This window comes from Oncorhynchus clarkii, chromosome 6 (assembly GCF_045791955.1).
Source record: "Oncorhynchus clarkii lewisi isolate Uvic-CL-2024 chromosome 6, UVic_Ocla_1.0, whole genome shotgun sequence".
NCBI lineage: Eukaryota > Metazoa > Chordata > Actinopteri > Salmoniformes > Salmonidae > Oncorhynchus > Oncorhynchus clarkii.
Window position 1 is genome coordinate 85,125,762 of NC_092152.1, and position 20,112 is coordinate 85,145,873.

The 20,112-nt window shown below is 46.3% G+C and overlaps 1 protein-coding gene across 1 annotated transcript in view; it reads left to right on the plus strand.

The window, feature by feature from the left end:
* LOC139412461 (b(0,+)-type amino acid transporter 1-like) overlaps window positions 1-19,399 on the plus strand; it is a 44,573-nt gene extending 25,174 nt beyond the window's left edge. The window contains exons 3-12 of the mRNA XM_071159248.1: window positions 2,456-2,698; window positions 3,335-3,460; window positions 6,924-7,023; window positions 8,893-8,937; window positions 12,163-12,286; window positions 12,473-12,576; window positions 12,815-12,911; window positions 18,101-18,250; window positions 18,696-18,870; window positions 19,338-19,399. Coding sequence (XP_071015349.1) covers window positions 2,456-2,698; window positions 3,335-3,460; window positions 6,924-7,023; window positions 8,893-8,937; window positions 12,163-12,286; window positions 12,473-12,576; window positions 12,815-12,911; window positions 18,101-18,250; window positions 18,696-18,870; window positions 19,338-19,399 — 1,226 coding nt within the window. The remainder of the gene's footprint in view (window positions 1-2,455; window positions 2,699-3,334; window positions 3,461-6,923; window positions 7,024-8,892; window positions 8,938-12,162; window positions 12,287-12,472; window positions 12,577-12,814; window positions 12,912-18,100; window positions 18,251-18,695; window positions 18,871-19,337) is intronic.
* Window positions 19,400-20,112: the final 713 nt, after the last annotated feature.

Here is a 20,112-nt window from a genome sequence, read left to right on the forward strand (position 1 = left end):
CAGGCAGTCAGAAAAGCTATGGCAAGCTTTTTCAAACAGAAATTTGCATCCTGTAGTACCAACTCAAAAATGTTCTGGGACACTGTAAAGTCCATGGAGAATAAGAGCACCTCCTCCCAGCTGCCCACTGCTCTGAGGCTAGGAAACACTGTCACCACTGATAAATCCACCATATTTGAGAATTTCAATAAGCATTTTTCTACGGCTGGCCATGCTTTCCACATGGCTACCCCTACCCCGGTCAACTCCCCGGCACCCTCCACAGCACCCCGCCAAAGCCCCCACCATTTCTCCTTTACCCAAATCCAGATAGCTGATGTTCTGAAAGAGCTGCAAAATCTGGACCCCTACAAATCAGCCGGGCTAGACAATCTGGACCCTCTCTTTCTAAAATGATCTGCCGAATTTGTTGCAACCCCTTTTACTAGCCTGTTCAACCTCCCAAAGATTGGAAAGCTGCCGCGGTCATCCCCCTCTTCAAAGGGGGTGACACTCTAGACCCAAACTGCTACAGACTTATATCTATCCTACCCTGTCTTTCTAAGGTTTTCGAAAGCCAAGTCAACGTACATACCCCAACCAGAAACCAAGAATTACAGGCAACATCCGCACTGAGCTAAAGGGTAGAGCTGCCGCTTTCAAGGAGTGGGACTTAGAAGAAATCCTGCAGGGCCTGCAAACCATGACAGACTACAAAGGGAAGCACAGCCGAGAGCTGCCCAGTGACACAAGCCTACCGGACAAGCTAAACTACTTCTATGCTCGCTTCGAGGTAAATAACACTGAAACATGCATGCGAGCACCAGCTATACTGGAAGACTGTGTGATCACGCTCTTCGCAGCTGATGTGAGTAAGACCTTTAGACAGGTCAACATTCACTTGGCCACAGGGCCAGATGGACTACCAGGACGTGTACTGCGAGAATGCGCTGATCAACTAGTAAGTGTCTTCACTGACATTTTCAACCTCTCCCTGTCCGAGTCTGTAATACCAACATGTTTTAAGCAGACCACCATAGTGCCTGTGCCCAAGAACACTAAGGTAACCTGCCTCAATGACTACAGACCCATAGCACTCACATCTGTAGCCATGAAGTTATTTGAAAAGTTGGTCATGGATCACATCAACCATCATCACATCATCCCAGAAACTCTAGACCCACTCCAATTTCCATACCGCCCCAACAGATCCACAGATGATGCCGTCTCTATTGCACTCCACACTGCCCTTTCCCACCTGGACAATAGAAACAACCTATGTGGGAATGCTATTCATTGACTACAGCTCAGCGTTCAACACCATAGTGCCCTCGAAGCTCATCAATAAGCTAAGGACCCTGGGACTAAACACCTCCCTTTGCAACTGGATCCTGCACTTCCTGACGGGCCGCCCCCCAGGTGGTAAGGGCAGGTAACAATACATCCGCCACGCTGATCCTCAACACAGGGGAGCCTCAGGGGTGCGTGCTCAGCCCCCTCCTGTATTCCCTGTTCACTCATGACTGAATGGCCAGGCACAACTCCAACACCATCATTACGTTTGCCGATGACACGACAGTGGTAGGCCTGATCACTGACAACAACGAGACAGGGAGGAAGTCAGAGACCTGGCCGTGTGGTGCCAGGACAACAACCTCTCCCTTAGCGTAATCAAGGAGATGGAGATGATTGTGGACTACAGGAAAAAGAGGACCGAGCATGCCCCCATTCTCATCGACGGGGCTGCAGTTGAACAGGTTGAGAGCTTCAAGTTCCTTGGCGTCCACATCACCAACAAACTAACATGGTCCAAGTACACCATGACCGTCGTGAGGCGGGCACAAAAAAATCCATTCCCCCTCAGTGGACAGAAAAGATTTGGCATGGGTCCTCAGATCCTCAAAAATTTCTACATCTGCACCATCAAGAGCATCAATGCTGGTTGCATCACTGCCTGGTACAGAGGGTAGTGCGAACGGCCCAGTACATCACTGGGGCCAAGCTTCCTGCCATCCAGGACCTCTATACCAGGCGGTGTCAGAAGAAGGCCCTGAAAATTGTTGAAGACTCCAGCCACCCTAGTCATAGACTGTTCTCTTTGCTATCACATGGCAAGCGGTACCGGAGCACCAAGTCTAGGTCCAAGAGGCTTCTAAACAGCTTCTACTCTCAAGCCATAAGACTCCTGAACATCTAGTCAAATGGCTACCCAGACTATCCACATTGATCCCCCTCTCCACACCATTTTTTTTTAACTGCACTGTCGGTTAGGGGCTCGTAAGTAAAGATTTCACTGCATGTGACTAATAACATTTGATTTGATTGATCAATTAAGACCTAGACAACCAGGTGAGTTCCTAACTAGTCAATTAAGACCTAGACAACCATGTGAAAGGAAATCCCTTGAAGGAAATCCCCTGAAGCAGGACTAGTGTCAGCTAACTGCCTGTCTCTGAGCCTGCCTGTCTGCCTGCAGGGGCACTGTGCTACGCGGAGCTGGGCACCATGATCACTAAGTCTGGAGGGGAATACCCATACCTGATGGAGGCCTTTGGGTCAGTGATGGCCTACCTCTACTCATGGAGCACCATCATGGTCCTAAAGCCCTCCTCCTTCGCCATCATCGCCCTGAGCTTCGCAGAGTATGCCTCCACGCCGTTCTACCCAGGATGCACTCCTCCCATTGTGGTCACCAAGTGCCTGGCTGCAGCGTGCATATGTGAGTGTAAATAGTTCTATAATTATGAAAAATCCCAATAGAAAACAATTGGCATGCACTTCCTGAATGGACTTAATTAAAACCATGGCTCTATCTCAATTTTCTTTCCAATCATATTGGAGGAGAAGATCCAAGGTCCCTCCCCTCTGACCTTCTTCTCCAATGCCTTTTGAGAAGAGAGGATGCCTGGAATCGAGTAAAGATTAATTTTAAAAAGTCATGACTTGGCCCCCACCGTCCTCTTCCTGCCTTGTGTTCTCCTCCTCCTCCTCTTCCCCTTTTCTCCTCCTCCTCCTTCTCTTCCTCCCGCCTCCTCCGCCTCCTGCTCCTCCTCCTAGATACCATCAACTGTTGTTGTTCACTTGAGCAAGGCTCTTAACCCCTAGACTGCTCACCAGGCTTTCAACCCCTAAACTGATCCCAAGTCACTACACTAGCAGTACACTAGTTCTGTACTGCCCATTGTTCCAGCCTCGTGTGTGTGTGTGTGTGGGTGTGTATGTGTGTGTGTGTGTGTGTGTGTGTGTGTGTGTGTGTGTGTGTCGGAGGGCTTGGCTACAGCAGAAGACCAACTTCTGTCTCGAATGGATTAATAAAATATTCCTCCTCTCCTTCCTCCCCTTCCTCCCCCTACAGTTATGATAGTGTTGGTGAACTGTCTCAGTGTGAAGCTAGCCAGCTATGTCCAGAACTTCTTCACTGCAGCCAAGCTTCTCATCATCCTGGTCATCATAGTGGCGGGCATCGTCCTCTTGGCACAAGGTTGGTACTTTACACATTCTGTCTGCCTGCCAAATGACACCCTATTCCCTATATAGTGCACTACTTTAGACCAGAGCCCTATGACACCCTATTCCCTATATATAGTGCACTACTTTAGACCAGAGCCCTATTCCCTATATAGTGCACTACTTTAGACCAGAGCCCTATGGCACCCTATTTCCTATATAGTGCACTACTTTAGACCAGAGCCCTATGGCACCCTATTCCCTATATATAGTGCACTACTTTAGACCAGAGCCCTATTCCCTATATAGTGCACTCCTTTAGACCAGAGCCCTATTCCCTATATAGTGCACTCCTTTAGACCAGAGCCCTATGGGACCCTATTCCCTATATAGTACAGTCATGGCCAAAAGTTTTGACAATTAAACAAATATTATTTTTCACAAAGTTTGCTGCTTCAGTGTCTTTAGATAATATTGTCAGACGTTACTATGGAATACTGAAGTATAATTACAAGCATTTCATAAGTGTCAAAGGATTTTATTGACAATTACATGAAGTTGATGCAAAGAGTCAATATTTGCAGTGTTGACCCTTCTTTTTCAAGACCTCTACAATCTGCCCTGGCATGCTGTCAATTAACGTCTGGGCCACATCCTGACTGATGGCAGCCATTCTTTCATAATCAATGCTTGGAGTTTGTCAGAATTTGTGGGTTTTGGTTTGTCCACCCGCCTCTTAAAGATTGACCACAATTGGGATTATGGTCTGGGGAGTTTCCTGGCCATGGACCCAAAATATTGATGTTTTGTTGCCCGAGACACTTAGTTATCACTTTTGCCTTATGGAAGGGTGTCCATCATGCTAGAAAAGGTATGGTTAGTCACCAAACTGTTCTGGATGGTTGGGAGAAGTTGCTCTCAGAGGATGTGTAGGTACCATTCTTTATTCATGGCTGTGTTCTTAGGCAAAATTGTGAGTGAGCCCACTCCCTCGGCTGAGAAGCAACCCCACACATGAATGGTCTCAGGATGCTTTACTGTTGGCATGACACAGGACTGATGGTAGCGCTGATGGTAGCGCTCAAGCTTTTTCCGGATGCCCCAAACAATCGGAAAGGGGATTCATCAGAGAAAATGACTTTACCCCAGTCATCAGCAGTCCAATCCCTGTACCTTTTGCAGAATATCAGTTTGTCCCTGATGTTTTTCCTGGAGAAAAGTGGCTTCGTTGCTGCCCTTCTTGACACCAGGCCATCCTCCAAAAGTCTTCGCCTCACTGTGCGTGTAGATGCATTCACACCTGCCTGCTGCCATTCCTGAGCAAGCTCTGTACTGGTGGTGCCCAGATCCTGCAGCTGAATCAATTTTAGGAGACGGTTCTGGCGCTTGCTGGACTTTTTGGGTGCCCTGAAGCCTTCTTCACAACAATTGGACCGCTCTCCTTGATGTTCTTGATGATCTAATAAATGGTTGATTTAGGTGCAATCTTACTGGCAGTAATATCCTTGCCTGTGAAGCCCTTTTTGTGCAAAGCAATGAAGACGGCACGTGTTTCCTTGCAGGTAACCATGGTTGACAGAGGATGAACAATGATTCCAAGCACCACCTTCCTTTTGAAGCTTAAAATTCTGATATTCGAACTCAATCATCATGACAGAGTGATCTCCAGCCTTGTCAACACTCACACCTGTGTTAATGAGAGAAATACTGACATGATGTAAGCTGGTCCTTCTGTGGCAGGACTGAAACGCAGTGGAAATGTTATTTTGGCGATTCAGTTCATTTGCATGGCAAATATAGGGGAATAGGGTAGAACACTATAGAACAGGCTACTGGTCTGTAGACAGAAGACTGGTCCCACCAGGCTACTGGTCTGTACACAGGAGACTGGATTCCACCAGGCTACTGGTCTGTAGACAGGAGACTGGTCCCACCAGGCTACTGGTCTGTAGACAGGAGACTGGATTCCACCAGGCTACTGGTCTGTAGAAAGGAGACTGGTCCCACCAGGCTACTGGTCTGTAGACAGGAGACTGGATTCAACCAGTCGTTCCCCCAGAGCCCTATGGATCCCCCAGAGCCTGATAGATCCCCCAGAGCCCTATGGATACCCCAGAGCCCGATAGATCCCCCAGAGCGCAATTGATCCCTCAGAGCCCAACAGATCCATCTGAGCCCGACAGATCCATCTGAGCCATACATATCCATCTGAGCCCTACAGATCCTTCTGAGCCTTACACTGTCGATCCCCCAGAGCCCTACAATGTAGATCGCCCAGAGCCCTACAGATCCCCCAGAATCCTACAGATCTCCCAGAGCCATACGCTGTAGATCCCTCAGAGCCCTATACTGTAGATCCCCTAGAGCCCCATACTGTAGATCCCCCAGAGCCCTACAGATCTATCGTAGCCCTACGACTCCCCCAGAGCGCTACGGATCTCACAGAGCATTACAGATCCATCAAAGGAATATACATCCCTCAGATCTCTAAGCCCTATACATTCTTCAAAGCACTACGGATCCCCCAGAGCCCTATACATCCCTCAGATATCAGAGTCCTATAGATCCATCGGAGCCCTATAGATTCACCGGATCAGAATGGATCCCCCAGAGCCCAATAGATCCCCCAGAGCCCAATAGATCCCCCAGAGCCCAATAGATCCCCAGAGCCCAATGGATCCCACATAGCCCTATGGATCCCTCAGAGCCCGACGGATCCCCCAGAGCCCGACAGATCCCTCAGAGCCCGACAGATCCCTCAGATCCCTATGGATCCCTCAGATCCCTACGGATCTCCCAGAGCCCTACGGACCCCTATACATCCCTCAGAGCCCTATACTTCCCTCAGATCTCTGAGCCCTATAGATCCATTAGAGCCCAATAGATCCATCAGAGCTCTATACATGCCTCAGATCCCCCAGAGCCCTACGGATCGCCCATAGCCCTATAGATGCCAACGGATACCCCAGAGCCCTATACATCCCTCAGATTTATCAGAGCCCTCAGATCGCTATAGAACCCTCAGAGCCTTATACTGTAGATCCCAGACATCCCTCAGAGCCCTACAGATCCCTCAGAGTCGTATATTGATTTTAATTGTATTTTACCTTTATTTAACTAGGTAAGTCAGTTAAGAACAAATTCTTATTTTCAATGACGGCTTAGGAACAGTGCACAGCTGCGTTGTTCAGGGGCAGAACAACATGTTTTCTTGCAACCGTTCGGTTACTAGTCCAACGCTCTAATCGCTAGGCTATCCTGCCGCCCAGTATATATCCCTCAGAGCCCTATGGATCCTGGTCAAAAGTAGGACACTTCTGTATAGAATAGGGTACCATTTGGGATGAAAACTTTGCCATTTATTCCAGTACCCACCCTGTGTTATCATGCGGAAGTTTCAAATATCACTCCGTAGTGTACTACTTTTGGGTACACCCTATGGGCCCTGGTCAGAAGTATGAATATTAAAATGTATATACTGTCACGTTTGTGCCCAGGAAACACTGAGAATCTGTCCAACACATTTGAAGGAGCCTCAACCTCCTTTGGATCCATTGGACTGGCGTTTTACAACGGGCTCTGGGCCTACGATGGGTGGTAAGACTACATCTGCATCCCAAATGGCACCCTACTTCCTATATAGGTCAATACTTTTGACCAGGGCCCGTACCGCTCTAGTCAGGGGGGTCCAAAGTGCTCTAGTCAGGGGGGCCCAAAGTGCTCTAGTCAGGGCCCGTAGCGCTCTAGTCAGGAGGGCCCGTAGCGCTCTAGTCAGGGGGGCCCGTAGCGCTCTAGTTAGGGGGGCCCGTAGCGCTCTAGTCAGGGGGCCCGTAGCGCTCTAGTCAGGGGGCCCGTAGCGCTCTAGTCAGGGGGGCCCAAAGTGCTCTAGTCAGGGTCCGTAGCACTCTAGTCAGGGGGGCCCGTAGCGCTCTAGTCAGGGGGCCCGTAGCGCTCTAGTCAGGGGGCCCAAAGTGCTCTAGTCAGGGCCCGTAGCGCTCTAGTCAGGTGGGCCCGTAGCGCTCTAGTCAGGGGGCCCGTAGCGCTCTAGTCAGGGGGGCCCAAAGTGCTCTAGTCAGGGCCCGTAGCGCTCTAGTCAGGTGGGCCCGTAGCGCTCTAGTCAGGGGGGCCCAAAGTGCTCTAGTCAGGGGGGCCCAAAGTGCTCTAGTCAGGGCCCGTAGCGCTCTAGTCAGGTGGGCCCGTAGCGCTCTAGTCAGGGGGGCCCAAAGTGCTCTAGTCAGGGGGGCCCAAAGTGCTCTAGTCAGGGCCCGTAGCGCTCTAGTCAGGTGGGCCCATAGCGCTCTAGTCAGGGGGGCCCGTAGTGCTCTAGTCAGGGGGGCCCGTAGCGCTCTAGTCAGGGGGGCCCGTAGCGCTCTAGTTAGGGGGGCCCGTAGCGCTCTAGTCAGGGGGCCCGTAGCGCTCTAGTCAGGATCCGTAGCGCTCTAGTCAGGGGGGCCCGTAGCGCTCTAGTCAGGGGGGCCCAAAGTGCTCTAGTCAGGGTCCGTAGTGCTCTAGTCAGGGCCCGTACCGCTCTAGTCAGGGGGGCCCAAAGTGCTCTAGTCAGGGGGGCCCAAAGTGCTCTAGTCAGGGTCCGTAGCGCTCTAGTCAGGGGGGCCCGTAGCGCTCTAGTCAGGGGGGCCCAAAGTGCTCTAGTCAGGGGGGCCCGTAGCGCTCTAGTCAGGGCCCGTAGCGCTCTAGTCAGGGGGGCCCGTAGCGCTCTAGTCAGGTGGGCCCGTAGCGCTCTAGTCAGGGCCCATAGCGCTCTAGTCAGGGGGGCCCGTAGCGCTCTAGTCAGGTGGGCCCATAGCGCTCTAATCAGGAGGGCCCGTAGCGCTCTAGTCAGGGGGGCCCGTAGCGCTCTAGTCAGGGGGGCCCGTAGCGCTCTAGTCAGGGGGCCCGTAGCGCTCTAGTCAGGGTCCGTAGCGCTCTAGTCAGGGGGGCCCGTAGCGCTCTAGTCAGGGGGGCCCGTAGCGCTCTAGTCAGGGTCCGTAGCGCTCTAGTCAGGGGGGCCCGTAGCGCTCTAGTCAGGGCCCATAGCGCTCTAGTCAGGGCCCATAGCGCTCTAGTCAGGGCCCATAACGCTCTAGTCAGGGCCCATAGCGCTCTAGTCAGGGCCCATAGCGCTCTAGTCAGGGGGCCCCGTAGCGCTCTAGTCAGTGGGGCCCGTAGTGCTCTAGTCAGGGCCCATAGCGCTCTAGTCAGGGCCCATAGCGCTCTAGTCAGGGCCCATAGCGCTCTAGTCAGGGCCCATAGCGCTCTAGTCAGGGCCCATAGCACTCTAGTCAGGACCCATAGCGCTCTACCCTAAAGTAGTCCACTAAGTAGGGGATTGGGTACCATTGGGGATGCATCCTATCTCTCGGTTCTTATCACTTCCTCAATAAAACAGTTTTATGGTTTTGAGATTTCTGTTTTGAATGTCAACCCAACCTGTTTATACGTGGTCTATAAACATGTGTTGTCTCTCAGGAATCAGCTGAACTTTATAACAGAGGAGCTGGAAAACCCATACAGGTGAGTGTCCATACAGCTGACATTTAGGGTGCGTCCACGATGGGCCCTGGTCAACAGTAGTGCACCCTTTACCCTATGGGCCCTGGTCAATAGTAGTGCACCCTTTACCCTATGGGCCCTGGTCAATAGTAGTGCACTATGTAAGGAACAGGGTGCCATTGGGATGCAAACTTACTTAGACTGGATTTCCACTGTCATTCATCAGAGACTCTAAAGTGACTACCAGTGCAGTGAGTGCATCATATACTGCTCACTAGTAGCAGTGCGTGGGTAATATCACTGAGGAAGCCAAGCGTGGGTAATATCACTGAGGAAGCCAAGCGTGGGTAATATCACTGGGGAAGCCAAGAGTGGGTAATATCACTGAGGAAGCCAAGACAGTTTAAAAGCCATTAAACAAATTAGTCCAATCAACATAGCTATATCATGTGGCTGTCCATAGTACTTGTGTGTTCAAGTATAAACAACGTGTTGACTCACCCTATTTGTAGACTAGTTGAACACCAGTGCCATCCTCCTCTCTTTCATGTTCGCAACAAGGTCTGACTCTGTCAGAGAGAAGTACACGCTTTTAATTTGTAGACTAGGCTACCTGGCTAAAAAACTTACTAGACTAGCTTCCTCGCTGGGCAACAATGAATCAGCTATGTTATTTAGCTAGTTAACGTGAGCCTACTATATCTAGGCTACATATTGAACATCGTCTCAGGCCAGTGGCACAACCTGTGAATTTATGGCTTGATCAGAACTCTGTTATCATCTTTGGCCTGTACAGAGAATTGAGTAAAAACAACAAGTCTAAATCTCCGTGTCCATCTATCCATGGTTTAGGAAAGGACTGATTTAGCTAGCTAGCTACTGCAGGACATCAACACAAGCAGACCAGAAACGAACAAGTTTTTCTGACAATGATGACGTTTTGCCTAGGATGTGATTTGATTGGTGTGAAGCCAAATCCAAAGTGGCCTCCCTTGTGGGGTGGTTTTGCTGCACCAGGACTTTCCACAGTTGAGCTCATCTCAATGCTGATTGGTTAATTATTTTATTTAAAAAAATATCAAAGGAAGTCAAATGCTCGCTGGCATCAATCAATCAAATGCTTCTGCGGTAACATGTCATACTCATTTTGGCCAGACAGCATCAGATACATCTGCTACACATACTGAGACAGAGGGGCGCTGTTTCCCTCGCTCTTATGATTTCTCTGATGAGATAGATTCAGCCACTTGAGGTTCTGAGAATGTTTGATTCAGCCACTTAAGAATTGATTCAGCCACTTCAATTGATTCAGCCACTTCAATTGATTCATCCACAGATAAATTGCTTTAATGATTGTATTTGTTTTATTGGTCTGATTTTCGGGGAAGCCTGAGTTCCCTTGGCATTCACACGCCACCTGCTTTCCTGTTAGGGAGACAAGAGTTTAATCAACTCTCTGTCTCTGTCTGTGTGCTACATAATCCACTAACATTGGTCTCTGTGTAACATGTGTTGGTTGTAGTCTGTCTATCTCACACTAACACTCTCTATATATACAGTGCCTTGCGAAAGTATTCGGCCCCCTTGAACTTTGCGACCTTTTGCCACATTTCAGGCTTCAAACATAAAGATATAAAACTGTATTTTTTTGTGAAGAATCAACAACAAGTGGGACACAATCATGAAGTGGAACGACATTTATTGGATATTTCAAACTTTTTTAACAAATCAAAAACTGAAAAATTGGGCGTGCAAAATTATTCAGCCCTTTTACTTTCAGTGCAGCAAACTCTCTCCAGAAGTTCAGTGAGGATCTCTGAATGATCCAATGTTGACCTAAATGACTAATGATGATAAATACAATCCACCTGTGTGTAATCAAGTCTCCGTATAAATGCACCTGCACTGTGATAGTCTCAGATGTCCGTCAAAAGCGCAGAGAGCATCATGAAGAACAAGGAACACACCAGGCAGGTCCGAGATACTGTTGTGAAGAAGTTTAAAGCCGGATTTGGATACAAAAAGATTTCCCAAGCTTTAAACATCCCAAGGAGCACTGTGCAAGCGATAATATTGAAATGGAAGGAGTATCAGACCACTGCAAATCTACCAAGACCTGGCCGTCCCTCTAAACTTTCAGCTCATACAAGGAGAAGACTGATCAGAGATGCAGCCAAGAGGCCCATGATCACTCTGGATGAACTGCAGAGATCTACAGCTGAGGTGGGAGACTCTGTCCATAGGACAACAATCAGTCGTATATTGCACAAATCTGGCCTTTATGGAAGAGTGGCAAGAAGAAAGCCATTTCTTAAAGATATCCATAAAAAGTGTTGTTTAAAGTTTGCCACAAGCCACCTGGGAGACACACCAAACATGTGGAAGAAGGTGCTCTAGTCAGATGAAACCAAAATTGAACTTTTTGGCAACAATGCAAAACGTTATGTTTGGCGTAAAAGCAACACAGCTCATCACCCTGAAAACACCATCCCCACTGTCAAACATGGTGGTGGCAGCATCATGGTTTGGGCCTGCTTTTCTTCAGCAGGGACAGGGAAGATGGTTAAAATTGATGGGAAGATGGATGGAGCCAAATACAGGACCATTCTGGAAGAAAACCTGATGGAGTCTGCAAAAGACTTGAGACTGGGACGGAGATTTGTCTTCCAACAAGACAATGATCAAAAACATAAAGCAAAATCTGCAATGGAATGGTTCAAAAATAAACATATCCAGGTGTTAGAATGGCCAAGTCAAAGTCCAGACCTGAATCCAATCGAGAATCTTTGGAAAGAACTGAAAACTGCTGTTCACAAATGCTCTCCATCCAACCTCACTGAGCTGGAGCTGTTTTGCAAGGAGGAATGGTAAAAAAGTTCAGTCTCTCAATGTGCAAAACTGATAGAGACATACCCCAAGCGACTTACAGCTGTAATCGCAGCAAAAGGTGGCGCTACAAAGTATTAACTTAAGGGGGCTGAATAATTTTGCACGCCCAATTTTTCAGTTTTTGATTTGTTAAAAAAGTTTGAAATATCCAATAAATGTCGTTCCACTTCATGATTGTGTCCCACTTGTTGTTGATTCTTCACAAAAAAATAGTTTTATATCTTCATGTTTGAAGCCTGAAATGTGGCAAAAGGTCGCAAAGTTCAAGGGGGCCGAATACTTTCGCAAGGCACTGTATCTCTCTCTCTCTATCTCACAATAACACTCTCTATCTCTCTATATATATATCTCTAACAGAAACCTTCCCCTGGCCATTATCATTGGTATTCCTTTGGTGTCTGTGTGCTATGTGCTGGTCAACATTGCCTACTTCAGCGCCATGACCGCTACGGAACTACTGCAGTCTCCCGCTGTTGCTGTGGTAAGAGGGTCGCCATGGAGATAGAGAGGGGCGGAGACAGAGGAAGCCATTGGCGTGGCTCATCATATCTCCCTTAGCAAGAACAAGACACATTCTTTCAACAACAAACAATTACATTTGATTTATTGTGTCGTCCCCCCCCCCCCCCCCCCCGTCTCCTCGGAGGGACTTGTTTGTGCCCCTTAGACTTTTGGTGACAGAGTGCTGTACCCCCTGTCGTGGGTAGTCCCTGTGTTTGTCGTCTTCTCCACCTTCGGAGCGGCCAATGGGAGCTGCTTCACAGCCGGCAGGTAAAGGGACAACTTCAGGAAGACATTGTTTTTGCTAATCAAATTTAATCAAAACAAATGTATTTTATAAAGCCCTTTTTATCAGCAATTGTCCCAAAGTGTTTAACAGATTGAATCTGCTTTTCTAAAAGAAGAGAGCACAAGCAGAGTTAAAAATGGTGAAAAGAAAGCAAACCAAATTCAGGTTCAACATATTGCAAATATTATGTTGAACTAACACGTTTGTGTCCCACCGCAGGTTGACCTATGTGGCAGGAAGAGAGGGTCACATGGTAAAGATCTTGTCCTATATCAGTCTGAAGCGTTACACTCCTTCCCCCGCCCTCATCTTCAATGTAAGTCTGAGATACAGTGCAAAAGTATTCATCACACTTGGTGGTGTTTTTCCTATTTTGTTGTTAGCGTGTTCAGCCCAGTAAACCATCTTCATGAGGCGCAGGATCTTCGTCCTGACAAAAACTCAAAAACTTCTGTTACAGTCCTTTAGAAACATGTCAAACTAAGTATGGAATCATCCTGTTTGCAACTAAAGTAAAACTGAAAAAATGTTGTCCTGAATACAAAGCGTTATGTTAAATTGAACACGTCACATGACTGAGCACCAGCCTTCATATTTTCCAGCATGGTGGTGACCTGGTTCAGTCTGCTTTCCAACAAACACTGGGAGACAAATTCACCTTTCAGCAGGTCAATAACCAAAAACACAAGGCCAAATATACACTGGAGATGCTTAAAACTTCTTCGGGATCGTTTACCCTTTCAGGGGACGGGTGAGCTAACGTAGGCTAATGTGATTAGCATGAGGTTGTAAGTAACAAGAACATTTGCCGGGACAAATTTTGAACAGAAATGCAAAGGTTCATTTGATCATGCTGACTTTGCACATACACTGCTGCCATCTAGTGGCCAAAATCTAAATTGCAGCTGGGCTGGAATAATACATTATGGCTTTTCTCTTGCATTTCCAAGATGATGGTACAAAAAAAAAGGGTATTCTTTTCTTTGTATTATCTTTTGCCAGACCTATTGTGTTATATTCTCCTACATTCCGTTCACATTGACATAAACTACAAAGTGTTTACTTTCAAATGGTAACCAAGAATATGCATGCTTCAAGGCCTGAGTTAAAGGCAGTTAGATTTGGGTATGTGATTTTAGGCAAAAAAATGAAAAGCAGGGGTGGACATAATAAGATGTTGTTAACAAGAAGACTTTGAATGTTCCTGAGTGGCCAAGTTACAGTTCTGACTTAAATCGTGTTGAGAATCTCTCAGTTGGTAGAGAATGGTGCTTGCAATGCAAAGACGGTAGTTTCCCAGGAAGAAACATACATCAAATGACTGTAAGTCGCTTTGGATAAAAGTGTCTGATAAACTACATTATATATTATAGCAATGATCAACTAGCAACTTGACAGAGTATAACCTGACCTATCACTTTATACATTACTGCCCTACAGTGGTCTAACCTATAACCTGACCTATCACTTTATACATTACTGCCCTACAGTCACCTAACCTATAACCTGACCCATCTCTCTATACATTACTGCCCCCCAGTGGTCTAACCTATAACCTGACCTATCACTTTATACATTACTGCCCTACAGTCACCTAACCTATAACCTGACCCATCTCTCTATACATTACTGCCCCCCAGTGGTCTAACCTATAACCTGACCTATCACTTTATACATTACTGCCCCCCAGTGGTCTAACCTATAACCTGACCCATCTCTCTATACATTACTGCCCCCCAGTGGTCTAACCTATAACCTGACCTATCACTTTATACATTACTGCCCCCCAGTGGTCTAACCTATAACCTGACCCATCTCTCTATACATTACTGCCCCCCAGTGGTCTAACCTATAACCTGACCTATCACTTTATACATTACTGCCCCCCAGTGGTCTAACCTATAACCTGACCCATCTCTCTATACATTACTGCCCCCCAGTGGTCTAACCTATAACCTGACCTATCACTTTATACATTACTGCCCCCCAGTGGTCTAACATATAACCTGACCCATCCCCATATACATTACTGGCCCCCCAGTGGTCTAACCTATAACCTGACCCATCCCCATATACATTACTGCCCCCCAGTGGTCTAACATTATATATTATAGCAATGATCAACTACCAACTTGACAGAGTATAACCTGACCTATCACTTTATACATTACTGCCCTACAGTCACCTAACCTATAACCTGACCCATCTCTCTATACATTACTGCCCCCCAGTGGTCTAACCTATAACCTGACCTATCACTTTATACATTACTGCCCCCCAGTGGTCTAACCTATAACCTGACCCATCTCTCTATACATTACTGCCCCCCAGTGGTCTAACCTATAACCTGACCTATCACTTTATACATTACTGCCCCCCAGTAGTCTAACATATAACCTGACCCATCCCCATATACATTACTGGCCCCCCAGTGGTCTAACCTATAACCTGACCCATCCCCATATACATTACTGCCCCCCAGTGGTCTAACCTATAACCTGACCCATCCCCATATACATTACTGCCCCCCAGTGGTCTAACCTATAACCTGACCCATCCCCATATACATTACTGCCCCCCAGTGGTCTATGTACATGACCAGGCTCAAAGACACATGTACATTACCAGGCTCAAAGACACATGTACATTACCAGGCTCAAAGACACATATACATTACCAGGCTCAATGGTACATTACCATTAATCTGTTTTTCTGTATTTACATCTTAGGTCAGCTGGCCTCTGGAGTACCTTGGGAAATGCAACTACCGAACCATTCTATGATGGGATTTATAAATACATTTCCTGGGCTCCTGAAAGGACTGATCTATCTTTGTAAATATAAACAACTCTTGGAATGCTCCTATTCTGAGCTAGCCATTAAAAAAGTATGGTTCACAGATCTAAATGAATCTGAACAACATTTTACCTGGAACAGAATATGCAAAAATATGACCTTGACATCCTGTAATCCGAAATATCAATTTATACATCTTAAATTTGTTCACAGGAAACATTTTAAGATGAAATTGGCCCCAAACTGTTCACTGTTCACTGAAACATGTATGAAAGATACTACAATTCCCATAGAAGAATGTTCTCTGAACTATTTGAGAACATTCCCAATGTCAAACCAGTTGGAGAACGTTCCTAGAACATTACCAATGTCAAACCAGTTGGAGAACGTTCCTAGAACATTCCCAATGTCAAACCAGTTGGAGAACGTTCCTAGAACATTACCAATGTCAAACCGGTTGGAGAACGTTCCTAGAACATTACCAATGTCAAACCGGTTGGAGAACGTTCCTAGAACATTACCAATGTCAAACCAGTTGGAGAACGTTCCTAGACCATTACCAATGTCAAACCGGTTGGAGAACGTTCCTAGAACATTACCAATGTCAAACCGGTTGGATAACGTTCCTAGAACATTACCAATGTCAAACCGGTTGGAGAACGTTCCTAGAACATTACCAATGTCAAACCAGTTGGAGAACGTTCCTAGAACATTACCAATGTCAAACCAGTTGGAGAACGTTCCTAGAACATTACCAATGTCAAACCAGTTGGAGAACGTTCCTAGAACATTACCAATGTCAAACCAGTTGGAGAACGTTCCTAGAACATTACCAATGTCAAACCAGTTGGAGAACGTTCCTAGAACATTACCAATGTCAAACCAGTTGGAGAACAAATCCTAGAACATTACCAATGTCAAACCAGTTGGAGAAGGTTCCTAGAACATTACCGATGTCAAACCAGTTGGAGAACGTTCCTAGAACATTACCGATGTCAAACCAGTTGGAGAACGTTCCTAGAACATTACCAATGTCAAACCAGTTGGAGAACATTACCAATGTCAAACCAGTTGGAGAACGTTCCTAGAACATTACCAATGTCAATCCAGTTGGAGAACGTTCCTAGAACATTACCAATGTCAAACCATTTGGAGAACGTTCCTAGAACATTACCAATGTCAAACCAGTTGGAGAACGTTCCTAGAACATTACCAATGTCAAACCAGTTGGAGAACGTTCCTAGAACATTACCAATGTCAAACGAGTTGGAGAAGGTTCCTAGAACATTACCAATGTCAAACCAGTTGGAGAACGTTCCTAGAACATTACCAATGTCAAACCAGTTGGATAACGTTCCCATAACATTACCGGAATGAAATGAAATGTAACTGTTTGTACTTTTAGGAAAAGTAATGAGTTTTAAATGTGCTGATTGTAGGGTATTCTGGCCGTATTCTACATTATCCCAGCTGACATCAACACCCTGATCAACTACTTCAGTTTACCCTGTTGTTGTTGTTGTGGTTGTAGGGTATTCTGGCCGTACTCTACATAATCCCAGCAGACATCAACACCCTGATCAACTACTTCAGTTTACCCTGTTGGTGTTGTTGTGGTTGTAGGGTATTCTGGCCGTACTCTACATTATCCCAGCAGACATCAACACTCTGATCAACTACTTCAGTTTACCCTGTTGTTGTTGTTGTTGTAGGGAATTCTGGCCGTATTCTACATTATCCCAGCAGACATCAACACCCTGATCAACTACTTCAGTTTACCCTGTTGTTGTTGTTGTTGTGGTTGTAGGGTATTCTGGCCGTATTCTACATTATCCCAGCAGACATCAACACCCTAATCAACTACTTCAGTTTACACTGTTGTTGTTGTGGTTGTAGGGTATTCTGGCCGTATACTACATTATCCCAGCTGACATCAACACCCTGATCAACTACTTCAGTTTACCCTGTTGTTGATGTTGTAGGGTATTCTGGCCGTATTCTACATTATCCCAGCAGACATCAACACCCTGATCAACTACTTCAGTTTACCCTGTTGTTGTTGTTGTGGTTGTAGGGTATTCTGGCCGTATACTACATTATCCCAGCTGACATCAACACCCTGATCAACTACTTCAGTTTACCCTGTTGTTGTTGTTGTGGTTGTAGGGTATTCTTGTCGTACTCTACATTATCCCAGCAGACATCAACATCCTGATCAACTACTTCAGTTTACCCTGTTGTTGTTGTTGTGGTTGTAGGGTATTCTGGCCATAATCTACATTATCCCAGCAGACATCAACATCCTGATCAACTACTTCAGTTTACCCTGTTGTGGTTGTAGGGTATTCTGGCCGTATTCTACATTATCCCAGCAGACATCAACACCCTGATCAACTACTTCAGTTTACCTTGTTGTTGTTGTTGTGGTTGTAGGGTATTCTGGCCATATTCTACATTATCCCAGCAGACATCAACATCCTGATCAACTACTTCAGTTTACCCTGTTGTTGTTGTTGTGGTTGTAGGGTATTCTGGCCGTATTCTACATTATCCCAGGAGACATCAACACCCTGATCAACTTCTTCAGTTTACCCTGTTGTTGTTGTTGTGGTTGTAGGGTATTCTGGCCGTATTCTACATTATCCCAGGAGACATCAACACCCTGATCAACTTCTTCAGTTTACCCTGTTGTTGTTGTTGTGGTTGTAGGGTATTCTGGCCATATTCTACATTATCCCAGCAGACATCAACACCCTGATCAACTACTTCAGTTTCGCCCAGTGGGCTTTCTACGGCCTCACAGCTCTCGCTCTCATCGTCATGCGCTTCACCAGGAAGGAACTCAAGAGGCCCGTCAAGGTAAGACTAGATTCACATTGTCGGCCTTAGTCCTAGGCCAATGAAGGCCTAGGAACAGTGTTAACTGCCTTGTTCAGGGGCAGATTAACATATTTTTTAACCTTGTCAGCTCAGGGATTCAATCTAGAAACCTTTCAGTTACTGGCCCAACGCTCTAGGCTACCTGCCGCCCCTCATCTCTTGGTTATTGGAAGAACATAGTTACAACTATCATGTTGTGTTCGTGGACGGTCAGTCCTTACATCCATAGCTCTGTCTCTACATTTTAGAGTGGTTCCATTTCTCCAGTCACATCCCTCAGCTGGTTACCACAACAAATGGGGTGGTAACCACTTTGATGTTTTCCTGAATCCCAGATTCAGTTAAACCTGTTTTTAGAGCAAAACTGTCCCAGATCCCTCCTGTGAGACTGACAGGTGGTTATGTCCTGGTTGTCCCCAAACAGTGTCCCATGCCCATAGCAGTGCTGGTGGTGATAGTGTCCTGCTACCTGGTCCTAGCACCGATCATAGACAAGCCAGAGCTGGAGTATCTGTACTGTACCATCTTCATCCTCAGCGGTCTGCTGCTCTACTTCCCCTTCGTTCACCGCAGGTTCAGCTGGACACGCAGGGTCATGAGTGAGTAACTACCCACTGCTCAGAGTTGTTGACACTTGAGTGTTGAGAGAGAGCCTTTATCCCAAAATGGCTGCCTATTCCCTTTGTAGTTCACTAGAAGACAACACTGGCTTGTGTCCCAAAATGGCCCCCTATTCCCTGTGTCGTGCACTACCCTATGGGCCCTGGTGAAAGGTAGTGCACTACAATATAGGGTATAGGGTGCCATTTGGGAAGCAGACACTATTATCTTCTGCAACTTGGGTCTTTATGTATCAAAATGTTTTATTCCTCAGTGAGCGGTAGTGGAGTTTTTCCCCTTTAGATAATTCCAGTCATTGTGGAGTTCAACTCAGAAGGTCACAGAGCCTATAGATCATGCTGTGATTGGGCTCATGTCACCTTTATTAAAGTTTTTTATTTATTATTCACCTTTTAATTAGCCTGATTGGTCCAATCTGACCTTTAACCTCTCACTTCCCCTGCAGAGCCAATCACCATGCACCTCCAGCTGCTGATGGAGGTCGTTCCTCCTGAGAAAAACGAATAGAGGAAGATAATAAACAGCCTAAACTGACTCATGTGGACAAATGTCTTTTAGTGCATCCCAAATGGTACCATTTTCCCTATGTGGTGCACTACCCCATAGGCCCTAGTCAAAAGTAGTGCACTACTTAGGGAATAGGGTGCCATTTGAGACACAGACTTAGAAATTAAGGTACTATCCTGCCTCATAATGAAGGTCCTGTCTCATAATGAAGGTACTGTCTCATAATGAAGGTACTGTCTCATAATGAAGGTACTGTCTCATAATGAAGGTACTGTCTCATAATGAAGGTACTGTCTCATAATTAAGGTACTGTCCTGTCTCATAATGAAGGTTCTGTCCTGTCTCATAATGAAGGTCCTATCTCATAATTAAGGTTCTGTCCTGTCTCATAATGTACATTCTGTACTGTGTCATAATGAAGGTACTGTCCTGTCTCTTAATGAACCTTCTGTCCTGTCTCATAATGAACGTTCTGTACTGTGTCATAATGAATGTTCTGTACTGTGTCATAATGAAGGTACTGTCCTGTCTCATAATGAAGGTTCTGTACTGTTCTGTACTGTCTCATAATGAAGGTACTGTCTCAAAATGAAGGTCCTGTCTCATAATGAAGGTCCTGTCTCATAATGAAGGTACTGTCTCATAATGAAGGTACTGTCTCATAATGAAGGTACTGTCTCATAACGAAGGTACTGTCTCATAATGAAGGTTCT